This window comes from Gopherus evgoodei, chromosome 2 (assembly GCF_007399415.2).
Source record: "Gopherus evgoodei ecotype Sinaloan lineage chromosome 2, rGopEvg1_v1.p, whole genome shotgun sequence".
Classification (NCBI taxonomy): domain Eukaryota; kingdom Metazoa; phylum Chordata; order Testudines; family Testudinidae; genus Gopherus; species Gopherus evgoodei.
Window position 1 is genome coordinate 206,127,963 of NC_044323.1, and position 20,737 is coordinate 206,148,699.

The 20,737-nt window shown below is 43.6% G+C and overlaps 1 protein-coding gene across 3 annotated transcripts in view; it reads right to left on the reverse strand.

Moving 5' to 3' along the window:
* Nucleotides 1-20,393, reverse strand: part of TWSG1 (twisted gastrulation BMP signaling modulator 1) — a 46,310-nt gene extending 25,917 nt beyond the window's left edge. Inside the window, exons 1-2 of one of the 3 annotated variants that reach the window (XM_030552777.1) lie at nt 20,302-20,393; nt 16,904-17,068 (exon numbers count right to left, since the gene is read on the reverse strand). In XM_030552777.1, coding sequence (XP_030408637.1) covers nt 16,904-17,026 — 123 coding nt within the window. In that variant the 5' untranslated portion in view covers nt 17,027-17,068; nt 20,302-20,393. Of the gene's footprint in view, nt 1-16,903; nt 17,069-19,682; nt 19,811-19,832; nt 19,930-20,301 lie in introns of those variants that run through there. The other 2 variants (XM_030552776.1, XM_030552778.1) reach the window with 2 other exon arrangements.
* Nucleotides 20,394-20,737: the final 344 nt, after the last annotated feature.

Sequence of the window (20,737 nt, forward strand, 5' to 3'; positions counted from 1 at the left end):
CTGAGCCTGGAATTTTGGCCTGCTAAGAAGTGTGTAGTGCTAGCTGTACATTTGTAAATATAACTAGGTGTATTCCTGAAGCTAAGAATTATGTTGTTTCCTGTACATTTACAAGTCTGCTTTGAGTACTGCTATGCATTCTGCAACATGTGTTGTGAACTAATGAAAATAATTGCATTCTCAAAAAACAGAACTTTATTGAGTGGGAAAAAAGGGCAGAAAAACAATGTACAAAATAATACAGACAATGTAATACATATTTTTAACATAAATTAACTTTAAAATTGGAAAGGCAGTAAGCATTTCTATCCATTTCAGTGCAATAATGTCATCAGTTGTGGCTACTACAAATTCCAATGGTGGTTCTCACAGGTCAGGGTATGTGAAGCTGTGGTTTTTCTTGCTGTCCCCAGGTGCGGAGTGGTAGGGGTAGGAATGCAGCCTGTGATCCCATGTGGTATGTTCGGGAGCTCTCCAATGACTGCCAAGGGTGGATTTTTGGACCTGTGGGTCAATCATTGCCTGCAGCATTTGTGTTTGCTGCCTGAGAAAACCCTGGTGCATTTCCCTCTCCTGGTCCTGCTGGGACTTCTGAGCCTCTCTCCTGTACTTTCTTTCCTCCTCCATGTCATCAGTCATGGTGACCCTCCAAGCCCTTTGCTCATGTTTCAATGCAGTGTTGACTTGGCAGGATCTCACAGAACATGTCAGGGTTCAAAAAAGAACTAGACAAGTTCATGGAGGATAAGTCCATCAATGGCTATTAGCAAGGATGGGCAGGGATGGCGTCCCTAGCCTCTGTTTGCCAGATGCTTGGAATGGGCAACAGTGGATGGATCAATTGACAATTACCTGTTCTGTTCATTCCCTCTGGGGTACCTGGCATTGACCACTGTCGTAAGACAGGATACGGGGCTAGATGGGAGTTTGATCTGACCCGGTATGTCCATTCTTATGTCCTCCCTTGTCGTCTTCTTTCTCCTCCCCACCAGCGTCAGGCATTCTGCAGATGTGGGTGGGGGCATCCCTCAAAGCCGCCACGCTAGCAGCTACTGATAAAAACAGACTGATATGCCATTGAAATTACAGTCACAATGGAAAAGGAAAAATATGTTTCACAACAACTTTCCTTTATTCTTATCAACACTTCTAAGAAGACATGCTGATTAACACTTTAGCTTTGGAGTGCCGCTCTTCAACCCCAGCCATTGTGGGCATGGCCTGCCAGGGCCACTGTTTTCCACAGGCAGCAGTGACTTTAGCTGGTATCTTGCTCCTGAGGGTCACAAAGGCACAGAGAATACAGCTCCTACTGATGTCCTGAAGATGCCCAGACCCACATGCCACTAACCTGTTGTGACGTTATTGATATCATCTGGGACCATATGATATTGCATACCAATTGTTGCAACCAAGGTCCTGTCGTGGTACCAAATCTTATGTAAAGGGGGTCATATAAAGTGTCTAAGACCAAGTTATGGGTTGCTGGTTACGATTATGCTGTCTATATGTATGTATCATTTTGTAGTTGAAGTTATGAATATTGGCTCTATACTGTCTGTATTTCAAATTTGTGCTGTGCTTCTGGGAGACATCCCAGACAAGCTGGTGTTACCTCTGCCTAGCCTGCTTGATGGCCCATTAAGGACCATCAGCTACACAATTGACCCATGGAGAGAAGGCAAATATGCCTTGTAACTCAGCAAAGTATGCAGGCACTTGCCCATGTAACTCCAGACTCCATTTTGCTGTAATTTTCCACAGTAAGAACAAAGAGGTTCTTACACCTGGAAAAGCCTATATAAGGCTGATGCCTCATCTCCATCTTGTCTTCAGTCCTACTTCTTACCTCTAGAGGGACTTTGCTACAAAGTGAAGCTCTGAACAAAGGACTGAATGACCCATTCCAGCGGGGGATGGACTCTAGAGACTTGATTTGAACCTGCAGTTTACACCATCACTGCTACAAGCCTGAACTAAGAACTCTGCTATCACTGTATGTAATTGATTCCATTTAACCAATTCTAGCGCCCATCTATATCTTTTTCCTTTTATAAATAAACCTTTAGATTTTAGATTCTAAAGGACTGGCAACAGCGTGATTTGTGGGTAAGATCTGATGTGTATATTGTCTTGGGTCTGGGGCTTGATTCTTTGGGATCGAGAGAACCTTTTTCTTTTATTAGGGTGTTGGTTTTCATAACCATTCATCCCCAGGACGAGTGAGACTGGTGGTGATACTAGGAGACTGGAGTGTCTAAGGGAATTGCTTGTATGACTTGTGGTTAGCCAGTGGGGTGAAACCAAAGCCCTCTTTGTCTGGCTGGTTTGGTTTGCCTTAGGGGTGGAAAAACCCCAGCCTTGGGCTGTAACTGCCCTGTTTAAGCGATTTGTCCTGAACTGGCATTCTCAGTTGGGTCCCACCAGAACCGCAACGTCACATCTGTTTACTGCAGTGGTGCCAGCCGAACTCATTGCGGGCGGCAAGGGAAAGCATCCTACTGCATAGGAAGAAATAAGGCAGCCATCCCTAGAAACCTCTGGGAGCGGACTGCAGAGTATCTCCATGAAAGTTTCATCAACCTCTCAGGAGCATAAAAGGGATAATTGCATTCCTCCCTATCTACCCCAAGAGGGGAATTCAAAGCAGACATACAATTTGTCTCTTGTACCTCTACCTCTTCTTGTATGAGTAAAACAATGAAGAGTAGATACTTGTGTCTTGGTAACTTGGGGATGGGCCGGGTCTCACCCTTAAACTTAAACATTGTAAGGAAAAATGAATGCACACATTTATCCAAGATCCCTTCCCTTTCATCAAACTAATCCGTGCTCAGGAAGCTAGGCTGTAGCAGAGAGTTTTGAACACATCCTGGCTCACAGTATGGCTGGAGCCCCCTGCTGCATCTCCTTCTCCTCCCCTCTCACTGTTCATGGCAGGAACCTCTTTCTCAAGTGCTTCTGAGGTATCCACAGTGCTCTGCAGGGTTCTGGTGGGGTCTCCACCTAGTATGGCATGCAGTTTGTTGTAAAAGCAGCAGGTCTGCAGGATACCAGCAGATCTATTGTTGGCCTCTCTGGCCAGGGCCAGCTCCAGGCACCAGCTTATCAAGCAGGTGCTTGGGGCGGCAACTCTGGAGCGGGGTGGCACATTCAGATATTCGGCGGAGGGTCCCTCACTCCCGCTCGGAGCGAAGGACCTCCCGCTAAATTGCCGCAGATCGCGATCACGGCTTTTTTTTTTTTTTTTTGGCTGCTTGGGGCGGCAAAACCCCTAGAGCTTGCCCTGTCTCTGGCCTTGTGGTATCCCTGGCGAAGTTCCTTTGCTTTCACACAGCTCTGCTGCTGATCCCTGTTGTACCCCTTTACTGCATCTTCTGTGCAATCTTTTCATAGATGTCCACTTTCTTCTCCTGGTCGAAAGCTGTGCTTGCACAGTCTCTTCTCCCCACAGGCCCAGGAGTTCCAATATCAACTGTCTACCCCAGACAGAAGTGAATCTAGTGCATGGTCAGCGGGGCAGTTGCACACGAGGGTGAGCTGCTAAGTGTGCTCACCAAGGTAGGCAATCAGGAAACAGCATTTCAAAAACACACAGGTGGTTTTATAAAGAAGGAGTGGTGGCTTCTAGTCTCAGATGTCTGGGCAGTAGAGTTTACATTTGTGACCAGAGCAGTCACTGTTGCAGGGAACAGGGCATTGTGGGACAGCTGCTGGAGGACTGTTAGGGTTGACACAGGTCACATACTGTCTAAACTCACACTACGTCAACCTCAGTAGATTGACTGTGGCTCCACACCATTTGGGGAAGTGGTTTTACTACATTGCTGTAACAAGGTGTTCATGTCAGCCAGAGACAAACTGGAGTGTAGACACTTGCACAAATAGATCAATGCAAGGCGACTTATGTTAACCTAACTTTGTAGTGTACACTAGGCTTTCGTAAACAACTGGAAAGCCTGCGTCCTTCCACAAAGGCTTTGAGAGATGCAGATATTAAATATCCTGTATTACAGACTTCAGTTTCTGAGTTCAGTGAGAAACATGATCTCAAGGTATTGGCAACAGCTGAAAAAGTGAATCCTTTTTCTTTTTTTTCAACATAATTTAATGAGAAAAATCTCAAGCAACCAGATAAAAAATATTTTGTTAACCCAATTTTATATGTACTAGACAACATATAAACAAAGTTTATTTGTGGTATAACAAAAAACACAAAGTTACAAAATATTCTTTATTCAATATTACAGTGCTGAAAAGACTTAAATCAGCTGTAAAGGATTTTGAAGTGTTTAAGCAAAAAATTAACAGCAGATCATATCTTCATTGAAAAATACATCTTAAAACAGAATGAAATTACACCAGCCATGGTTGTTTCAGGCACGCAGAGTGCTAGCGTTTAATGCTACTATCATAATCTAATATGCATGTGTCTTTACCCAAATTCTCACACCCGTCCAAACTCTAGGACCCAGAATGGCTCCTGCTTACCACATGCCAGCCTGGCTCCTGCCTCTGAAACCTATCCCTTGCGGAGTGATTGTGGGAACACTCCATCAGACAAGTTTCTAGTTCCAAGGGACTGTTCTGTGTACTGAAGTGTGTGAAGGCGTGTATTACTCCTCTAAAAGGCAGACAGGAGCCTACAGCTGGAACAGTTTGGGGTGTTATGAATGAGACCCTACCCTGCTCTAGGGCTAGGATATATAAATAGGAAGAGGAAGATGAGCAAGGAAGAGAGGTTGAGGAGTACAGACCATGTAGTCTGTATTTGGCGGTGGTTTCTCTCAGACTTAAGGAAACCAGCCTCATCAGATTTGGAGTTACCAATAAGTTTGGGAGCTCTGAACCAGGGTCTTGAGATGAGGACCTTATCAGTGTTCGTTGTAATTGCTTTTGTCCTGAAGCCTGGTTATATCGATGCTACAGTGCCATAAAGTTAAGGTTAAATGACATCACAAGTTCTCTTTAAAGGTTGTCTTTTTAAGGGCTTGTCTACTTAAAAAGCTACAGCAACACAGCTGCAACTGTGCCGCTGTAGTGCTTCAGCGTAGGCACTAGCTACAGAGATGGGAAGAGTTCTTCTGTCAGTGTAGTTAATCCACCTCCCCGAGAGGCGGTAGCTAGGTTGATGGAAGAATTCATCTGTTGGTCTAGCGTCGTCTATACTGAGGGTTAAGAAACCTTAACTATATCACTCGAGGATGTAATTTTTCATATTTCTGAGCAACATAGCTGCGTAAATTTAAATTTTTAGTGTAGATATGGTCTCTAAAGTTGACATGCTTAGTAGTATTCCTTTGAAATTCAGTGCACCTCAGGAGGATGCAGTGTGAGGTTGAAGACCCAAACTGGGGTAATTTGAGCTACGGGTTGTGGAGATATAAGCCCTGAAAAAAATGCATTTTTTCAAATGTTTCTAGGTGGGGGGTGGGTTTTTATTTTATTTATTTTTAATTTAATTTAATTTTTATTTGCAGAGAGCTAGGGATCAAACTACTGATATGATATGTGTCAAAATGGTCTTAATCTATCATATTTTGCTCAAGGTAGGGCCTGGTACCCACTAAAACTTTGGGAAATGCAAATTGAGAACAGCGTTTAAGAAAGTGTACATTTTGTGTACACTGTGCATACACCAGTACAGAAAAATAACTAAAGGGCTACCATTCCCACCATTCTACATGTTTGAAAGCTCAACTCTTGTACATGTTCTAAAATCCAAAACGTTAATCTGATTTCTTTCAAATCTGGTGTGCTTTTTGGGTGTGCATGGTAGCATTAGTCTTTCAAGATTGGAATAATTTGACAGAGGGGGTTCTGAGTTACAGGCCCTCCAAAAAACAGTTTTCTTTTGCTGTCTTGTACTTTAAAGTGAGAGAGGTACTAATGACTGGATGAATTATAGACCTTGTTGAGATTGATGGCTATGTCCACACCCTTCCATTAATACAGCTGAGGATAAGTTAATCATCAGCCTCTATCTAAGACAGTGGTTCCCAAACTTTAGCAACCTGTGAACCCCTTTCACTAAAATGTCAAGTCTCACAAACCCCCTCTGAAAAATGAATATTTCCAAGGATTTTCTCCTGTACCTGAGTATAAATTATAAAAGCAGTGATCTTGGAAATATAAAATTAGTTTTTATAACATGCTTACTACACACTATTTATGATTAATTATTATCTATCATTACAGTATTTTTATTACATTATGATTACGGTAATGCTCTTCCAATAGCTCACTTTCGTAGCTTGTATCACTTTTAATAAGACTGTTATAAAACAAGGCTTCTATGTTTTATCAAGGAGTATTAGATGTGAAAGCATGAAGGTATTTAAGAAGCCAACTCAAAGAGTTCCTCCTACACAAGCATTCAGGTCTTGAGCAGTCCAGGCAAAAGACGCACGTTACAACAAAGCTTAAACTTGATCTTCATAATAATTTTTAAAATAATACTAGCTGCGTATTTAATTTTAAAAACAACAAAAAATATCCACCTCCCTTTCCATTTCTTATAAGGAGTCTTGAAGTTTAAATCTCCTCAGTGTGATAGATATGCTTGCTTTGATCTGCTTAGCTCTTGGAAGTCCAGGGGCTCTGGGCGGCTGGCCCCATGCTGTCCACGGTCCCTAGGGACAGCTTTGTCTGCCATTAGGGAATTTTTCTCCTCTAGAACCCTGTGTAACATTTTGCAAACCCCAGTTTGGGAACCACTAACCTAAGACAAAAGGAGTTCTGGACTGAGTGTTCTGTTAATTGAATTCTGTGATTCATTCAGTCACTACTACCTCTCACTTTAACAGTAAAAGACAGCAGAAGGAAACCATTTTTTGTGTAGTCTGCAAGGATTATGGTGCACACGCACAAATAAAGAGAAACATTTAAGAGGGTTTCCAGGCAGCTGCTTCATGCTTGTCTCTTGCCTGGGAATTTCAAGGAAATATGCCAATGTCATTGTTCTGGTGAACAACCTGCCACTGCCATTTCTAGTCCAAGCCTTTGTACATCTGGGCAATAAAAATTTAGTAACTCATTGCTTGTGACAAATTGTCTGTCATAACAATGTTTTTCTTTATTTTAAAGAAAGGTTTACTATGAACACAGAATACTCAGCAAATTTTCTAACCAAAACTGTTGTTCTACTGAGTGGGGAGGAACTAGAGACAGAGGACTATGTGTATGTGGGGAACTGGGAGAGTAGTTGTGGCTATGGAGGAAGTGGGAAATATGGACCCTTCGATTGCACAGTTGAGAATCTGTTTTTTATTAGCCCCTGTGGGCGCAGGAGGGGTGTGGGTGTGTGGGAAGAGATAGCGTTTCCGAAGACACACACTGCAGAGGTTTGGAAGAGACCACGCAGGTACCTTGATCACAGAAGGAACAGAAATGTTTGTGCTGCCAGGATTGCCAATGGGTGGACACTTGGCAATTCCTGGGTCACCAGACTGAAGAAGTCTGCAGCAGAGCAAGGAGTACATCATGACATCGGGATGACCCATTTGGATGTGTTTTGCCCACTCTGCAGTGTCTAACCTGTGACATAAGAGGTTGTGATCTACTGGACACTATGATGATTCACTTGGGTGGAAATGATCTGGACCTTAGTCCTGGTGTTCACTTCATACAATGTATGAGAACAGATTTCTACTACAGTGATTTGTGTCCAAAAACTGTGGACACTATGTGACAGTTTTCTCTGATTCAGCTGAGGTTCTGCATAATTGCTAGTGATGTTATGAAAACTATTAAATTTGGAAGAACAATCATTGGGAAACTGGAGAGTCCATGGCTGACCAGAAAATGTACATCATATGGCACAGAACCATTACAAGCTCTGATACATCACTGTTTCTCAGAGACAGGGTACATCTATTGGACAGAGCTCAGAGGATCTCTCTCTCAAACATAAAACTCAATATTTTGGAACAGAAACCCTGTCTGTGATTTCTTGCACCAGCCATGCCATGAACTCCACCCTGCAATCATTCTGAAACATGATCAGGAACACCATTCCACTGTAATGTAGCTGTCATTTGCACCAGGAACAGCATGTCAGTTAGGCAGGGCGGGGAGGGGTGGTGGTCGGGGTGAGTAACAGCAATAGAAGTATTTGTACAGCAAGGAGTGAAGACTTCAGGGAGATGCATTCCTGCTTCGGGGGAGGGGAGGGGAAGGGCAGAAAGAGAGAGAGAGAGGGAGATAGAATGAAGTAAATTGGTCAGGATATGACTGAGGAGATATGTCAAAGCAGGGCCCAGTTGCTCGGAGCCGTAGGAGGAGGGTGGGCAGGCTGCCTGGGTGTGTAAATTGCAGGACATGATATCCTCAACTGCTTAAGTGACTATGAACTCTTACCAACCCCATATCTTTTCCTTTTAAAAAAACCTAGGAAATTCAACAGCAAAGTGTTAATAAAGAGTTATGGTTGCTTAGTGGTATGTCATCCTCTTGCAGAAAGTTGAAGTGAGCAAAACTCAAACTTCTGAAAACCAGGAAATACACAGTTAAGGTTGCCCTGGCAACCTTAACTCTGCCCTCTTTCAGCAATGCCTGAATATGCCTCTTTAACACACATCTTTACTCTGCCACCCACCCACTTGCTGAAATGTACAAGCTCTTCACTTCCTTTTACAATCCATTTCACTCTCACCCACAGAATTCTAGCAACACTATAAAGGACAAAAAGAGAAAATAAAGGTTTTCCACTTCACTTTACTTCTGTTCTCCTGGAGTTGGGAGAGGCCATTGAGAATTATTTGCATACACTCCAGGGGCAATCAGTGTGTTGTCTGTGTCATTTACTGTAGGTATGGCTAACAGCTGGATCCGCTTGGTAAAGGTGTGTTTCTGATATGAGGATGAGTGAACTACTTTGAGGTGTGTGACAGAGCTGTGATTCTGATATGAGGAGATATATGTTTTGCACCCTCCCATGTGTGCAAGCAAAGAGAAGAGCTGCATGTGTATCTTCAGGATCCAGTATGTATAATTTCAATGCAGAATTATGTATGCTATATAATTAGCAGGGCACAGGGGTTTTATTACAAAGGGCGTTGTCAGTAGCAAGTTGGATATGAGAGCAGTCTAACCATTTATCTGCATGCACTCACGTAAAGTGAATGTGGTCGGTATCAGGCACAGCTGTACTGAATGGTGGGGGCAGTAGTTTGCTCTGCTTGGTATAGGTGTGTTTGCAAGATCTGGGGATTACTTTGAGGTGTATGACAGCAACTGTGATATGAGAGCTAGGTTTCCACTCATATGTAAACAAAGGGAAGAGCTGCTTATATACTTTTAGGACCCAGTATGCACCATTTCAATGAAGAATTGTGTAGGTTATGTCAGTAGCAGGGCACAGGGCTTTTATTACAAAGGACACTGTCAGAAGTAAAGTGGAATACGAGCGGATTCTAATGTTTTAATGATGGTGAAGTGAAAGTATAGGTTGAAATGGTACCTATGAGTAAGGCTAGGTTTTAATGATGGGTACTTTTTAATAGAAATCATGGACAGGTCACAGGCAATAAACAAAAATTCACAGCCTGTGACTTGTCCATGACTTGTACTATAGAACCCTGACTAAATCTTGGGTGTTCTGGGACAGGGGGTGGCCTGGGGGCACCGCTCATGCTAGTGGGGGAGAGGGAAGGGGCGGTGGCATGAGGGTTGGGACCTCTGCTGGTGCTGGGTGCTGGTGGCGGCGAGCAGTGGTGTGCAACCTGGGACCCACACTGCTGCTGCGGGGGGGGAGGGTGTGTATGTGGCAGCCCAAGAGGGAGAGGGGCAGCGGCCAGTGCGGCTGGCCCAGGAGCTGCCTAAGCTTCCCCCGGGCCAACCACATCAGCCGCTGCAGCTGTCACGGAGGCCCTGGAAAGTGATGGAATCTGTGACCTCCGTGACAGACTTGCAGCCTTACCTATGAGTAAGTGTATCATCATAATCGGCAATGCCTCGATTTGAAGATGATCTCTGTCACAGATTTATGTATGGGTCCTGAGATGACTCAGGAGTCTGATCCTGGAACCACAGATCCGCCTGCAGTAGGTACAGACATTTTCTGGAGGGTCATCTGCCTGCTGGGAGAAAGTTCTTTCTTTTCCCTTCCTCCCTTCCTTCTCTCTCTCTCTCTCTCTCTTTTTTCATCTTCAAGGGCAAGGCGCTTATCCTCAAAGCGAGCCACTGCCTGATAGAGGATGTGGCACCATTGAGGTCAGTTGGCTGCTTGCTCCTCCCAGCTTGTGATGTCCACATTAGTTTTCTTGAGATATGCTTTCAGTCTGTCTTTGTAGCATTTCCTTTGATCACCCGGGATCTCTGACTTGTTTTGAGGAGGCAAGAGTCTGGCATCCACAAACAATGTCCAGCCCAGGGGAGTTGGCGCATATACTTCAATACTGGTGACACTGGCATCAGTGAGGATGCTGGCATTAGTGCAGAGATCTTCTCACTTCAAGCAAAGGATCCTCTGGAGGCATCGTTGGTGATACCTCTCCAAACTCTTGAAGTGCTGTCAATAGGTCACCCAGGTTTCCCATCCATAAAGTCTCGGGAGCAAAATCAGGACCTGTACATGGCCTTCTTCGATTTGACAAAGGCCTTTGACTCCGTTAATCATAAAGCCCTATGAAAGGTCCTGGCCAAATTTGGTTTCCTTCCAAAATGTATTACGGTTCTAAGGTTTCTCCATGATCAGATGACTGCCACCGTTCTCTGTAATAGCCTAGACATGGACCCTTTCGTCTTTAAAACTGGGGTTAAGCAAGGATGCATTATTGCCCCAACCCTGTTCTCCATCGATTTAGCAGTCATTTTGGTCCTTGTTAAAGACTGCCTCCTCAATGGAGTTGACATCCAATAAAAAATATATGGGCGTCTTTTTAATCTTTGACGTCTCTGCTCAAAGTCTAAAGTTCTCAGGGTGTCCGTTACTGATCTTCAGTATGCTGATGACTGTGCCATCCTCGCATATACTGAGAATGACCTTCAGTCCACACTGATTTTTTTGTACAAGCTTACCGAAGCATGGGACTCTCACTCAATACTGAGAAGACTAAAGTGCTCCATCAGCCAGCTTCAAGCCTTGCACATGCCCCTCCACAAATCACCATCGAGGGATAGACTTTGGAGAGTCGAGTACTTCTGTTACGTCAGTAGCCAACTTTCTCAAAACACAAAAATTGACAGTGAGAGCTAGCACAGAATTTAGTGCGCAAGTGCATCCTTTGGGTAATTGCTCTGATGCATTTTCACAGACTGTGACCTACAGAAGCACACCAAGATCCACGTCTATAAGACGATTGTTATTCCTACACTCCCTTATGTATGCAAAACTGATGAGTAAGTGAAAGGGAGATGTAAAAGACTGTGATGCAATTCTTAAAGTGGAAATGTGTGGTATTCTTTCTGGGGAGCTGGCAAAGCATATGACTGTACACCAGGATCTGGAACCTCCTGAATCTTATAGTACCAATGCATATTGAGGCATTACTTGAAGAGAGTAAAGGGAAGATGAAGAAGGCTGTCGTTTTTTTTTCCTTTTTGGGCTTTAATAGTGTTGGATGGAATTTTGTAGGCAAGAGTGAACTGGTTGCAAAAGGAAGTAAAAAGCTTGTACATTTCAGCAACTGTGGGATTGGCAGAACAGAAAGGAAAGATGGATATCATTCTACGTGAACAACAATCTGGATTTAGACAAGGGAGATCATGCACAGATGCTATTTTCACCCTGAGATGGATTATTGAGAACACAATTGCATTCCAAGGCAGTCCTTCCATCTATTTTGTGGACTTTCAAAAGGCAACTGACAGTGTAAACAGAGAAACAATGTGTAAAATTATGGAACAATATGGAATTCCAACAAAATTAATTAACATTATGAAGGCATTCTACACCAACTCAAAATGCTGCATTAAAATGGAAAATGGATTGAGTAAGCCATTCAGGATCAAGACAGGTGTAAGGCAGGGTGCGTCCTGTCTCCTTTTTTTGGTTATGCTAGTCATTGACTATGGATTAAAACAATGCGACAGTGATACATATAGCCTAAAATGGAACAATTCAAGGCTATTTGGTCTAGACTTTGCTAAAGACATCACTCTTATTAATTAAGATGCCAAAGGACTACAAAAATGTACAAACCAAGTCAAAGAAGTAATGGAGAAGATAGGTTTAGATACAATGCAAAGAAATGTAAAGTCATGTTAATGCGGACTGTAGGGACAGAAATCAAACTGAAGAAGAGAAACTGGACAATTTTATGGATCTTGGAAGTACCATCAGCTAAGATGGTACTAGTTCAGAGGAAATAAGAAGAAGAATCGGAAAGGCAAACACTGCATTTGGAAGACTCAAAAACATCTCCCTCAAGACAAAACTGAACGTGTATAAAGTAATTGTTATCGCCATCACGACATATAGCTACTTATCAAGAATGAGACACAAAAGCTGGATGCATTTAATCACAAATGTCTGAGAAGAATATTTGTAATAACATATAGAGATAGGAAGATGAATGAAGAAGTCAGACAAGGCACCCTCTCACAAATAATCTACAAAAAAAAGACATCAGTGGCTGGGACATGTGCTGAGAATGGAAAAAGAACACTTACCAAATATTGCCCTTGAATGGAAGCCAGAAAGCACAAGAAGAAAGAGAGGAAGACTGTGAATAACATGGAACAAACAGTTCTGAACGACATCAACATGAAATGGGAAGATTTGGAGAAAAGGGCAGTTGACAGGCCAGGATGGCAAATGTGGGTAGCCCAGTGCGCAGCAAAGCACGGGATGGACTAAGGTCCAAGGTAAGGGGTTGGCAGAGCAGAAGTTGCACAGGCAACCACAAACTGCATCTGAATTTCACTCAACTCAACTTTCTGCAAAGGGATGACATACCACAAAGCAACCCTTACCTCTGTATTAACATGGGGGTTTCTTTGCAATTGAAATAAAAGAGGGGATAAGTGCTGGCTTCTCCTTGACCCAGGCTTTTAGAGCAAAACTATTGCTGCCCCATCATGGGAAATGAAGGTGAGCACACCTGCAGTGCCACACCAGACCACAAAAGGGCTCATAGGGACTGCACACATATGTTCAAAGGGACACAAGCCACCTAGCATGTCTCACTCTGAGCACAGAGGCAGAGAACCACCACTCATGAACTGACAGCTAATTTGTTATTTATTCATTTATTTTTAGGTGCCCCTGTAAAGCATCCCAGAAAAAGAAGCTGTTTGCTTTAGCATCTTATGACTTCAATCGCTGACTCCACTAAATTTCATCAACATGGGAAGGATCTTCCAGTAATGGGTAACAGCTGGCTAACTAAAGTACATGCATGACTGCAGAAATCTAGCTTCACGGTCTTACACTGCTTATTTTCTTAAAAAACATAACAGCCCGGCACACACATATGCACACACAAAAGCTAACCCTCAACTCCTCAGACACAAGACTGTTAAATCTTTGTGGCTTGTAAACATTTAAGATATAAGTCACAAGTTAATTTATTATAATGTTTATTTAGAGGAAAGACTAAAGGGATATAAAATTCTAACCATCAAACCAAGGGCACAAATGAAGCAACTGTACTTGAAATATACAAGAAAAGCTTTATGAATATGAAGTTGTTGATCTCATGCTCTTTTCTGTTACAGTTCTAACAAAATAAATATTTATGTTGGGACCACCCTTAAGCACTGCAGCTTGTAAGGAGTGGTAGTAATGACTGTACTGCCTTCCAGTCATGCTGGCAAAAATATTTACATAACTGTGTGCTACATATGAGAGAGAACATGTGGATTTTTTCAGTATTTCTTCAGTCCAGGTGGCCTCACTATTTGAACATGAAAATGACAAATATTCAAATGCTGCAGCAGTACCCCAGTAACATTAAAGAGACATTATTCATATTCCAGACCACAAGTTTTACCTACTTTATGGCTGTTCTACTTTGATAGGGAAAATCCTTTACATTCCAGATTCAATATCTAGTAGTTCTACTTATTTAAGTTCACAATTCCATTACCAAGAACATTTTTTTAAAATGTAAAAGTGACAGTCACCCCCACCCCCACTCTTAGACTCCAGAGCTCGGCTGCTGGAGCCCTGCAGGAGCAGCAGCAGGGCTCTGGGGGTTATTTAAAGGACCAGGGCTCCCACTGCCTCTACTGCCCTGGGCCCTTTACATAGCTGCTGGAGCCCCGCCGCTGCTACCCCAGGGCTCGGGGGACTACTTAAAGGGCTGGGGTGGCAGAAGCAGGGGAGTCCTGGACCCTTTAAATAGCCCCCAGAGCCCTGCTGCCAGAGCCCTGGGGTAGCAGCAGCAGCCGGGGGCTCCGGCAGCAGTTTAAAGGGCCCAGAGCGGTAGCAGCAGCCGAGCCCTGGGTCCTTTAAACTGCTGCCGGAGCACCCAGCTCCTGCTGCTACCCCAGCGAAGGAGGGCACTTACCAGTACAGGGTGGGCCAGGGCTGGCTCTGACTCCCCCATCCGTGCCCCAGGCCGCACCCCTTCTGGGAGCCAGAGCCGGCCCCAACCCAGCCCCGTGCTGGTAAGTCCCTATTTCTACTTTCACCCCTGCCCACTCCCCTAAGTTCCCAGTGCAGCAGCTGCCCCCACCACACCCCCGCTGCCATGTGCTGCTCCTGCCCTCTGCCTTGGAGCTGCTCCCTGAGACTCCTGCTTACTGTGCAGGGTGGGGAGATGAGGAGGAAGAGGGGGGCTAATGTCATGCTGTCCCCCTCCCCACTGCTCCTGCACCCCGCTTACCTCATCTTCCTTAGAGCAGGGGGGACACACAACGGAGGGAGCTTGCTGGTAGAAGCTGGTCTCAGCAAGATGATCTAATTAACAAGGCAGTGTACTTTAAGGGGACACACACACACACACACTGTGTCTCTGTCTGCAATGCTGTCTCCCCTTCCTCCATTACTGCTGCCTTGTAAAGTGTGAGAGTTAACCCTTTAGGGCTCAGCCAATTACTAGTTCATCATTTAGCAGTAAGGAATTCCCTGGGAAATATCCCACCCTCTGACTCCTCCACTCAACTAAGCTTCAGAATCATCATCACTGTGTACCAGTATTAAATTGTTTGTTTAAAACTTATACATATATAGTGTCTTTTGTCTGGTGAAAAAAATTCCCTGGAACCTAAACCCCCCATTTACATTAATTCTTATGGGGAAATTGGATTCGTTTAACATCGTTTCGCTTAAAGTTGCATTTTTCAGCAACATATCTACAACATTAAGTGAGGAGTTACTGTAACTCATGCATATTCCCAATTTGCACAAGGCTTAAGAAGGCATTATAAACGATGAAATATAAACTTTTTAAATGAGCTCTATCTCAGTAGATGACAGTGTCAATTCAAGACAATGCACATAAGCATTTGCTATGGTTCTCTAAGTCACAAGTCTTTGAAAATGAAGTTCTTTCAATTTTACGGTTCTATTTTCAGGGATGCTAAGCACTCACAACTCCAGTCACCATCAGTAAGAGGCATAAGTGCTCAATGCCTCCGAGTATCCGGACATTTACTAATTAGGCATTTTAAACTGTTTTATCCTACCAATTATTCTCAAAACAAATAAGTTGTTAGGGAACTTTACAGTAACTAGTTAGATTTCGAATGCACTGTACATTTCAAAGTTATAATTGGTATATTACTTTTAAAGAGGTTTCAAGTGCAGTTTTACTCAGAAATGAGACAATAAAAATGATTCTTACAACACATCAGCTCTCTGTAGGCACTGAGTCCCATCTGGTAGCTTTACTAGCAAAAGTAACTTTTTTACTTTAAACAAAACCAAACCCCACTCCTGTTAGCACTTTTCTAGCTCATCCATTATCCACAGAATTATTAACTAGTTTCCAGATGCAGCAACTTACAGTACTAGAAGCAATGCAGGAGCCAAAAAAAACAGTTTGGTTTTCAGATCCCAGGAAGAACATGCATGTTTGGCAAAGGTTTTTATTTGTAAACTGTGCAAATTTTATATGGAAGTCAATGAAACAAACATGGAAACTCTTGATGTTGTTTTCAGTCACTTTTAAGACTACAGCATACTTTCAGTAAGCAGAGAAAATATATTGCAGACATGACATTTTGTCTCCTCTCCCTCATTTCCTAATGTCACTCATCTAAAACCTAAGGTTAATTGTAGAAAGCATCGTGATCCACTGCCTGCAGTTTGTGACGCCAGTACATCATCCTGAGCTGAGGTGCACATTAAGAATTCTTGGCCACCTTTTCCAACTGCCATATTTTTACAGCTGTCACAGAGTAAAATGTAAAGATTTCCTCATGCATCTAGGAACCTTAAGAAGTTTCCATGTCTACATGAGACAGTTTTAAAGAGCTTTAGGAGCCTCATGGAAAACACTGAAAGCATCCTAATTTAAAGCAGCAAAAACTTAATTCTGATGTAGGTTTTCTGTAGTTCTCTTCTTTCCTACTAACATTATTAAAAGCGTGATTGGTACCTGTTATAACCCAGATGAAATTAAAATCTTTTGTTAGCAGAACAGATTTCAGAAAAAATACAAACCACACCTCTTATGTCACAAAGGAATCCACCTTCATCTGCTTTAAAATGTACAGGAGTCAAATGAACTCTTGTTTTGTGTTGGTTTTTAAATTTGGAATGAATGTTTTCATGAAACCATTCTTAGCAATAAAAATAGAGAAAATGTGTCACAGAAATATACTTGCTTACAAAGAGAATGAGGATTCAGTTGCTGTTCAAAGTATTAATAAGCAGCTAAGCAAAATGAAGTTTGTTTTTTATTTCAGCATATTTCAGTATCATTGGATATTGTCTACTTAAATCACTGAATCTATCTGAAAGACTTAAAAACAAATTCTGAAACTAAGTCTTTAGAGTAAAGAAAGGAAATACCTGTATCAGACATTTACTGACATCACTAGCACAGAGAGCCTTATTGCAGCCCATTGATGGCGGAATCCATAATAAGAACAGCAGGATAGTTACTATAGGCACTGTGACGTACTGTGACCTCATGATTTCCTGCAGGCAGTCAATTTCTGAAATCTCCAAGCAGCACTGAAATAAGAAAAAGCAACTGAAAATACTGTATTTGCTGAAGTGGAAGCCAAATCATTTTTGTTTTTCTCATGTAATTCCTTTAAAGCAATATTAAGGGCTTTGCAGGGTGGAGCAATTTCAATCAAATTAAAAATTGTGAAATCAATGTGAAGTTATGCTGCTGCAACATTAAACTTTATAATAAATTAAAATTTACGCATGTGGGTTTTCTTAATTGCTACTACTGATTAGGGAATCTTATTTGAATGTCACAAATCTGCTGTATGCCAAAAAAAAAGTTTTCAATGTATTAAAATTAAGAGCCTGATCCTGCAAACCCAAAAAACAGCTATGTTACTTTTCTCACACAAATACACTTACTTAAAGTATGTACACAGGTGTGCATAGCATGAAGAGCTACAATTGTATTTTTACTAAAAACTTCTTAGTGGCATGAAATCTTTATCCCTTCAAAACAAAACCACTTCAGTGTCAACAATAAGATGTTTAGACTTTCAATACATTAACAATACACACATGCCAACATTTCAAAAAAAGGAGCCTAAAGTTAGATTCCTAAGCCTGTACCTTAAACACTTGAAGGCGGGATTTTTCAAAAGCACAAAGTAACTGAAGTCAATGAGACACGTGCACCTAAAATTGGAGGACTATAGCTTGGTCAAAGAATTTCAGCTTCCTTGACTTCTGGAAGTTCAGTATATTGGTAGATGATATGGTTTTGCAAATACGTGTTTGACTTCATTATTTATGTTATCAAAATAGTTTATGGACCCCAATCATAAACTAGGACCCCATTCTGGTAGGCACTGTACAAATACATAACAAGGAGCTTAGAATGAGCTTGTACTGTTCTTATGGTAAAGATGTTAATGAGGCCCTGGATTTGTCTTGTTCAGCATTTATGAACTTTTTAGAAAAAAAATTCTATGTAAACTAAAATTCTACTAGCAGTTAGGAAACTAATTTTAAAAAACCAAGTACAACATACCACTTGAGCAATTTAACACTATAAAATGGGAAGAAATTAAATACCAATATGTAAATAAAAATGATTTAAATATAGAATATCATTTAAAATTAACACAGTTATTTTTTAAATTAAAAAAAGCTTATTTGTATCCAATCAGAGTTTTGGGGGGCTTCCCCTATTCAATCCAGGGGCATATACAAAGAAGAGGATCTTTCACACAATCAAGAGCCATTTACTTTCACCGTTTAGCAGTTCATCAAACATACATAAAGCTTGATTTTTATCATAAATTATAATCTAGATTTAACAATAAATATCTTAATAAAAATGGCAGGAACTAAAATAAATATATGGTAAGTAAACAAGTACTTGTTTTATAAAGGAGAAGCTCTGATAAATTAGTGAATAAAGATAAGTTTTAACACAGCACCAAATTGTTTCAACACCATCAATCTGGATTTAGTCATTATATATCAAAGAGCTTCTGAACACACAACTGGATAGATGTCACTAATATGAATACACTGCGATGGAGTTATATTAATAATTTAATACAGATGTGTGTTGTGGGGTGAGTGGCTAACAATTTCCATGCTTCACTGCTTAGTCTTAGTTGCCACTTACCCTTTCAATCTACATTTTCACTACATTCCATTCTCTGCTTGCACTCAAAACTTCCCCACTGGCTGTCTTCATTCCTCACCTACATTCAGTTTCTGCCTGCTACCTATCCCTCTTGTTTAACCTTTCATAATTCAGTAGGCTCGTTCTCAGTTACTCGCTTTCTAAACTGCACACTACAGCTTGACTTGGAAGGTCAAGTTTAAGTCTGGCTTAACTAACACTAGTTACCCACCTTGTATCTACACTATGAAAGGCAGGCAACACCATTAGTTGATTTCAGGTGATTGAGTTAGCCAAAGCACGTGCTAGTTAAGTCCATTTTTTCTAATCTAAACAAAAGAACCAGGACACGGGAGAAAAATACCTCTGAAAGGCCCACCATGAGTACTGGTGATTAACTCCCTTTCCCTGCACAAACATCTGGTACTGCTGTCTGAGAGGCTGCTATGGCAGCAAAGGCATAGATCATGCTCTTTGCATGGGTCTGGACCAACACATGATTGGTAGGAATGATGTAGAGAAATGAGGAGCAAGGTACTTGAACTGTAATCTCTTCAGGACAACCTATTTTTTGTTCTGTGTTTGTACAGCACCTAGCAGAGTAGTCCCCTCACTATCTACATTGCTCTTGCCCTTTGAAATGGCTGGGGTCCTGCTGGTCTATATTTCATATCATTTGGTTCCATGGAGAGAAAAAAGACTGAGGTCTCTGTTCCTCAGAGATTCATTTTGTCCTGGGTGGCTAGGTAGTTTTCAAGTGAACAACTGTACAGAAACAACTCACAAATATATCGGATGCCAGCCTGAACTTGATCCCCCAAATACCGTGAACTATGCATAAAAGGTTGAGGGGGAGGGGTTGGGCTTTTTGCAATGCAGACATCTCCCATAAACATTTTTCTACTAACTCATGTGCTAACTGCTCACAAAACACTTTGAACTGACTTAATCCTCCACGCAGAACAGTCCGAGCTCATCCACCCCCCCGCCCTGCTAACCGAGTCACCATTTTCCTACCAAAGATGGCCCTGGCACAGGCCTCCCGGCGGCTGGCGACGGGGAGAAACAAGCACAAAATGTTTTATCCCGATACTTTCCCAACCTTCTCTGGGGCAGGGGCGCTGGAACAATGAGTCTGGCGGGGATGCTGCGAGCCACTGCGCCAACCTGTAAACCCCGCATACGATGGAAGCCACTTCAAGCCGGGGCAGGGGTGCAGCGGCAGCGCCCCCAGCACCCTGCAGGGCGGGGGCAGCCGCACCAGGCACAGCCACAGGCCGAGCCCAGAAAGAGCAACAACTCCGCGGCCAATCCCCACCCCCTGTGCCGGCAGCGTGTGCCAGGCGGTGGTGCGGCGCTGGCCCGGCCGGGAGTGTTTCCAAAGCGCCGTTACCAGGCGGCGGGGGCCTCCCCAGCGCAGACTAGCGCCCCACGCCTGGCGGGGTCTAGCCTGGCTACCAAGGGGCGCAGCTCGCTTCGAATCAGAGAGGAGCGAGCCGGAGCTCCCGAAAGAGCCACAGACTCCACGCGCACCGCTCCCGGAGCCCCCTGATCTCCTAGCCGAGCAGCTCCTCTCTCTGCCCGGCCCCTGGCGCCCCAGTGCCTCGCAGCGGCCGGCAGCCGGCGGGTCTCTTACCCCAAGGCGTCGCGGGCTGCGCACCCCCGTGCCTGGCGCTCCGGCTCCTCGAGAGGCGGCGGCAGCGGCCGCGCTCTGCAGCCCGCGGCTTCCTTCGCCTCGGCCGCACGCAGCGAGGAGGCGGCCCGCGCGTCGCGTCGCGCCGCTCACACAGGGCCCGGCAGCGCCCCGCCTAGGGGCACCGTCAGGGGACAGGAGCCTCCCCCGCTCTGCCCGGCCTGAGGGAGTGGCTGACGCCCCCCCCCCACTTGGGGGGAAGCAGGGGGCCCCCTCCCGCGTGCCGCGCTCTGCTTGGGCCCATCCGAGGAGGGGAGCCCCAGGGAGGGGTCGGGCCTGCTCCACCTCCCTCACAGGCTCCGAACCGGGACCACTTGGCGGGTGAGTTGGCCGCAGTGGCCGGACTTTTCACCTCTGCAGCAGACGGGCCCCTGGGGCC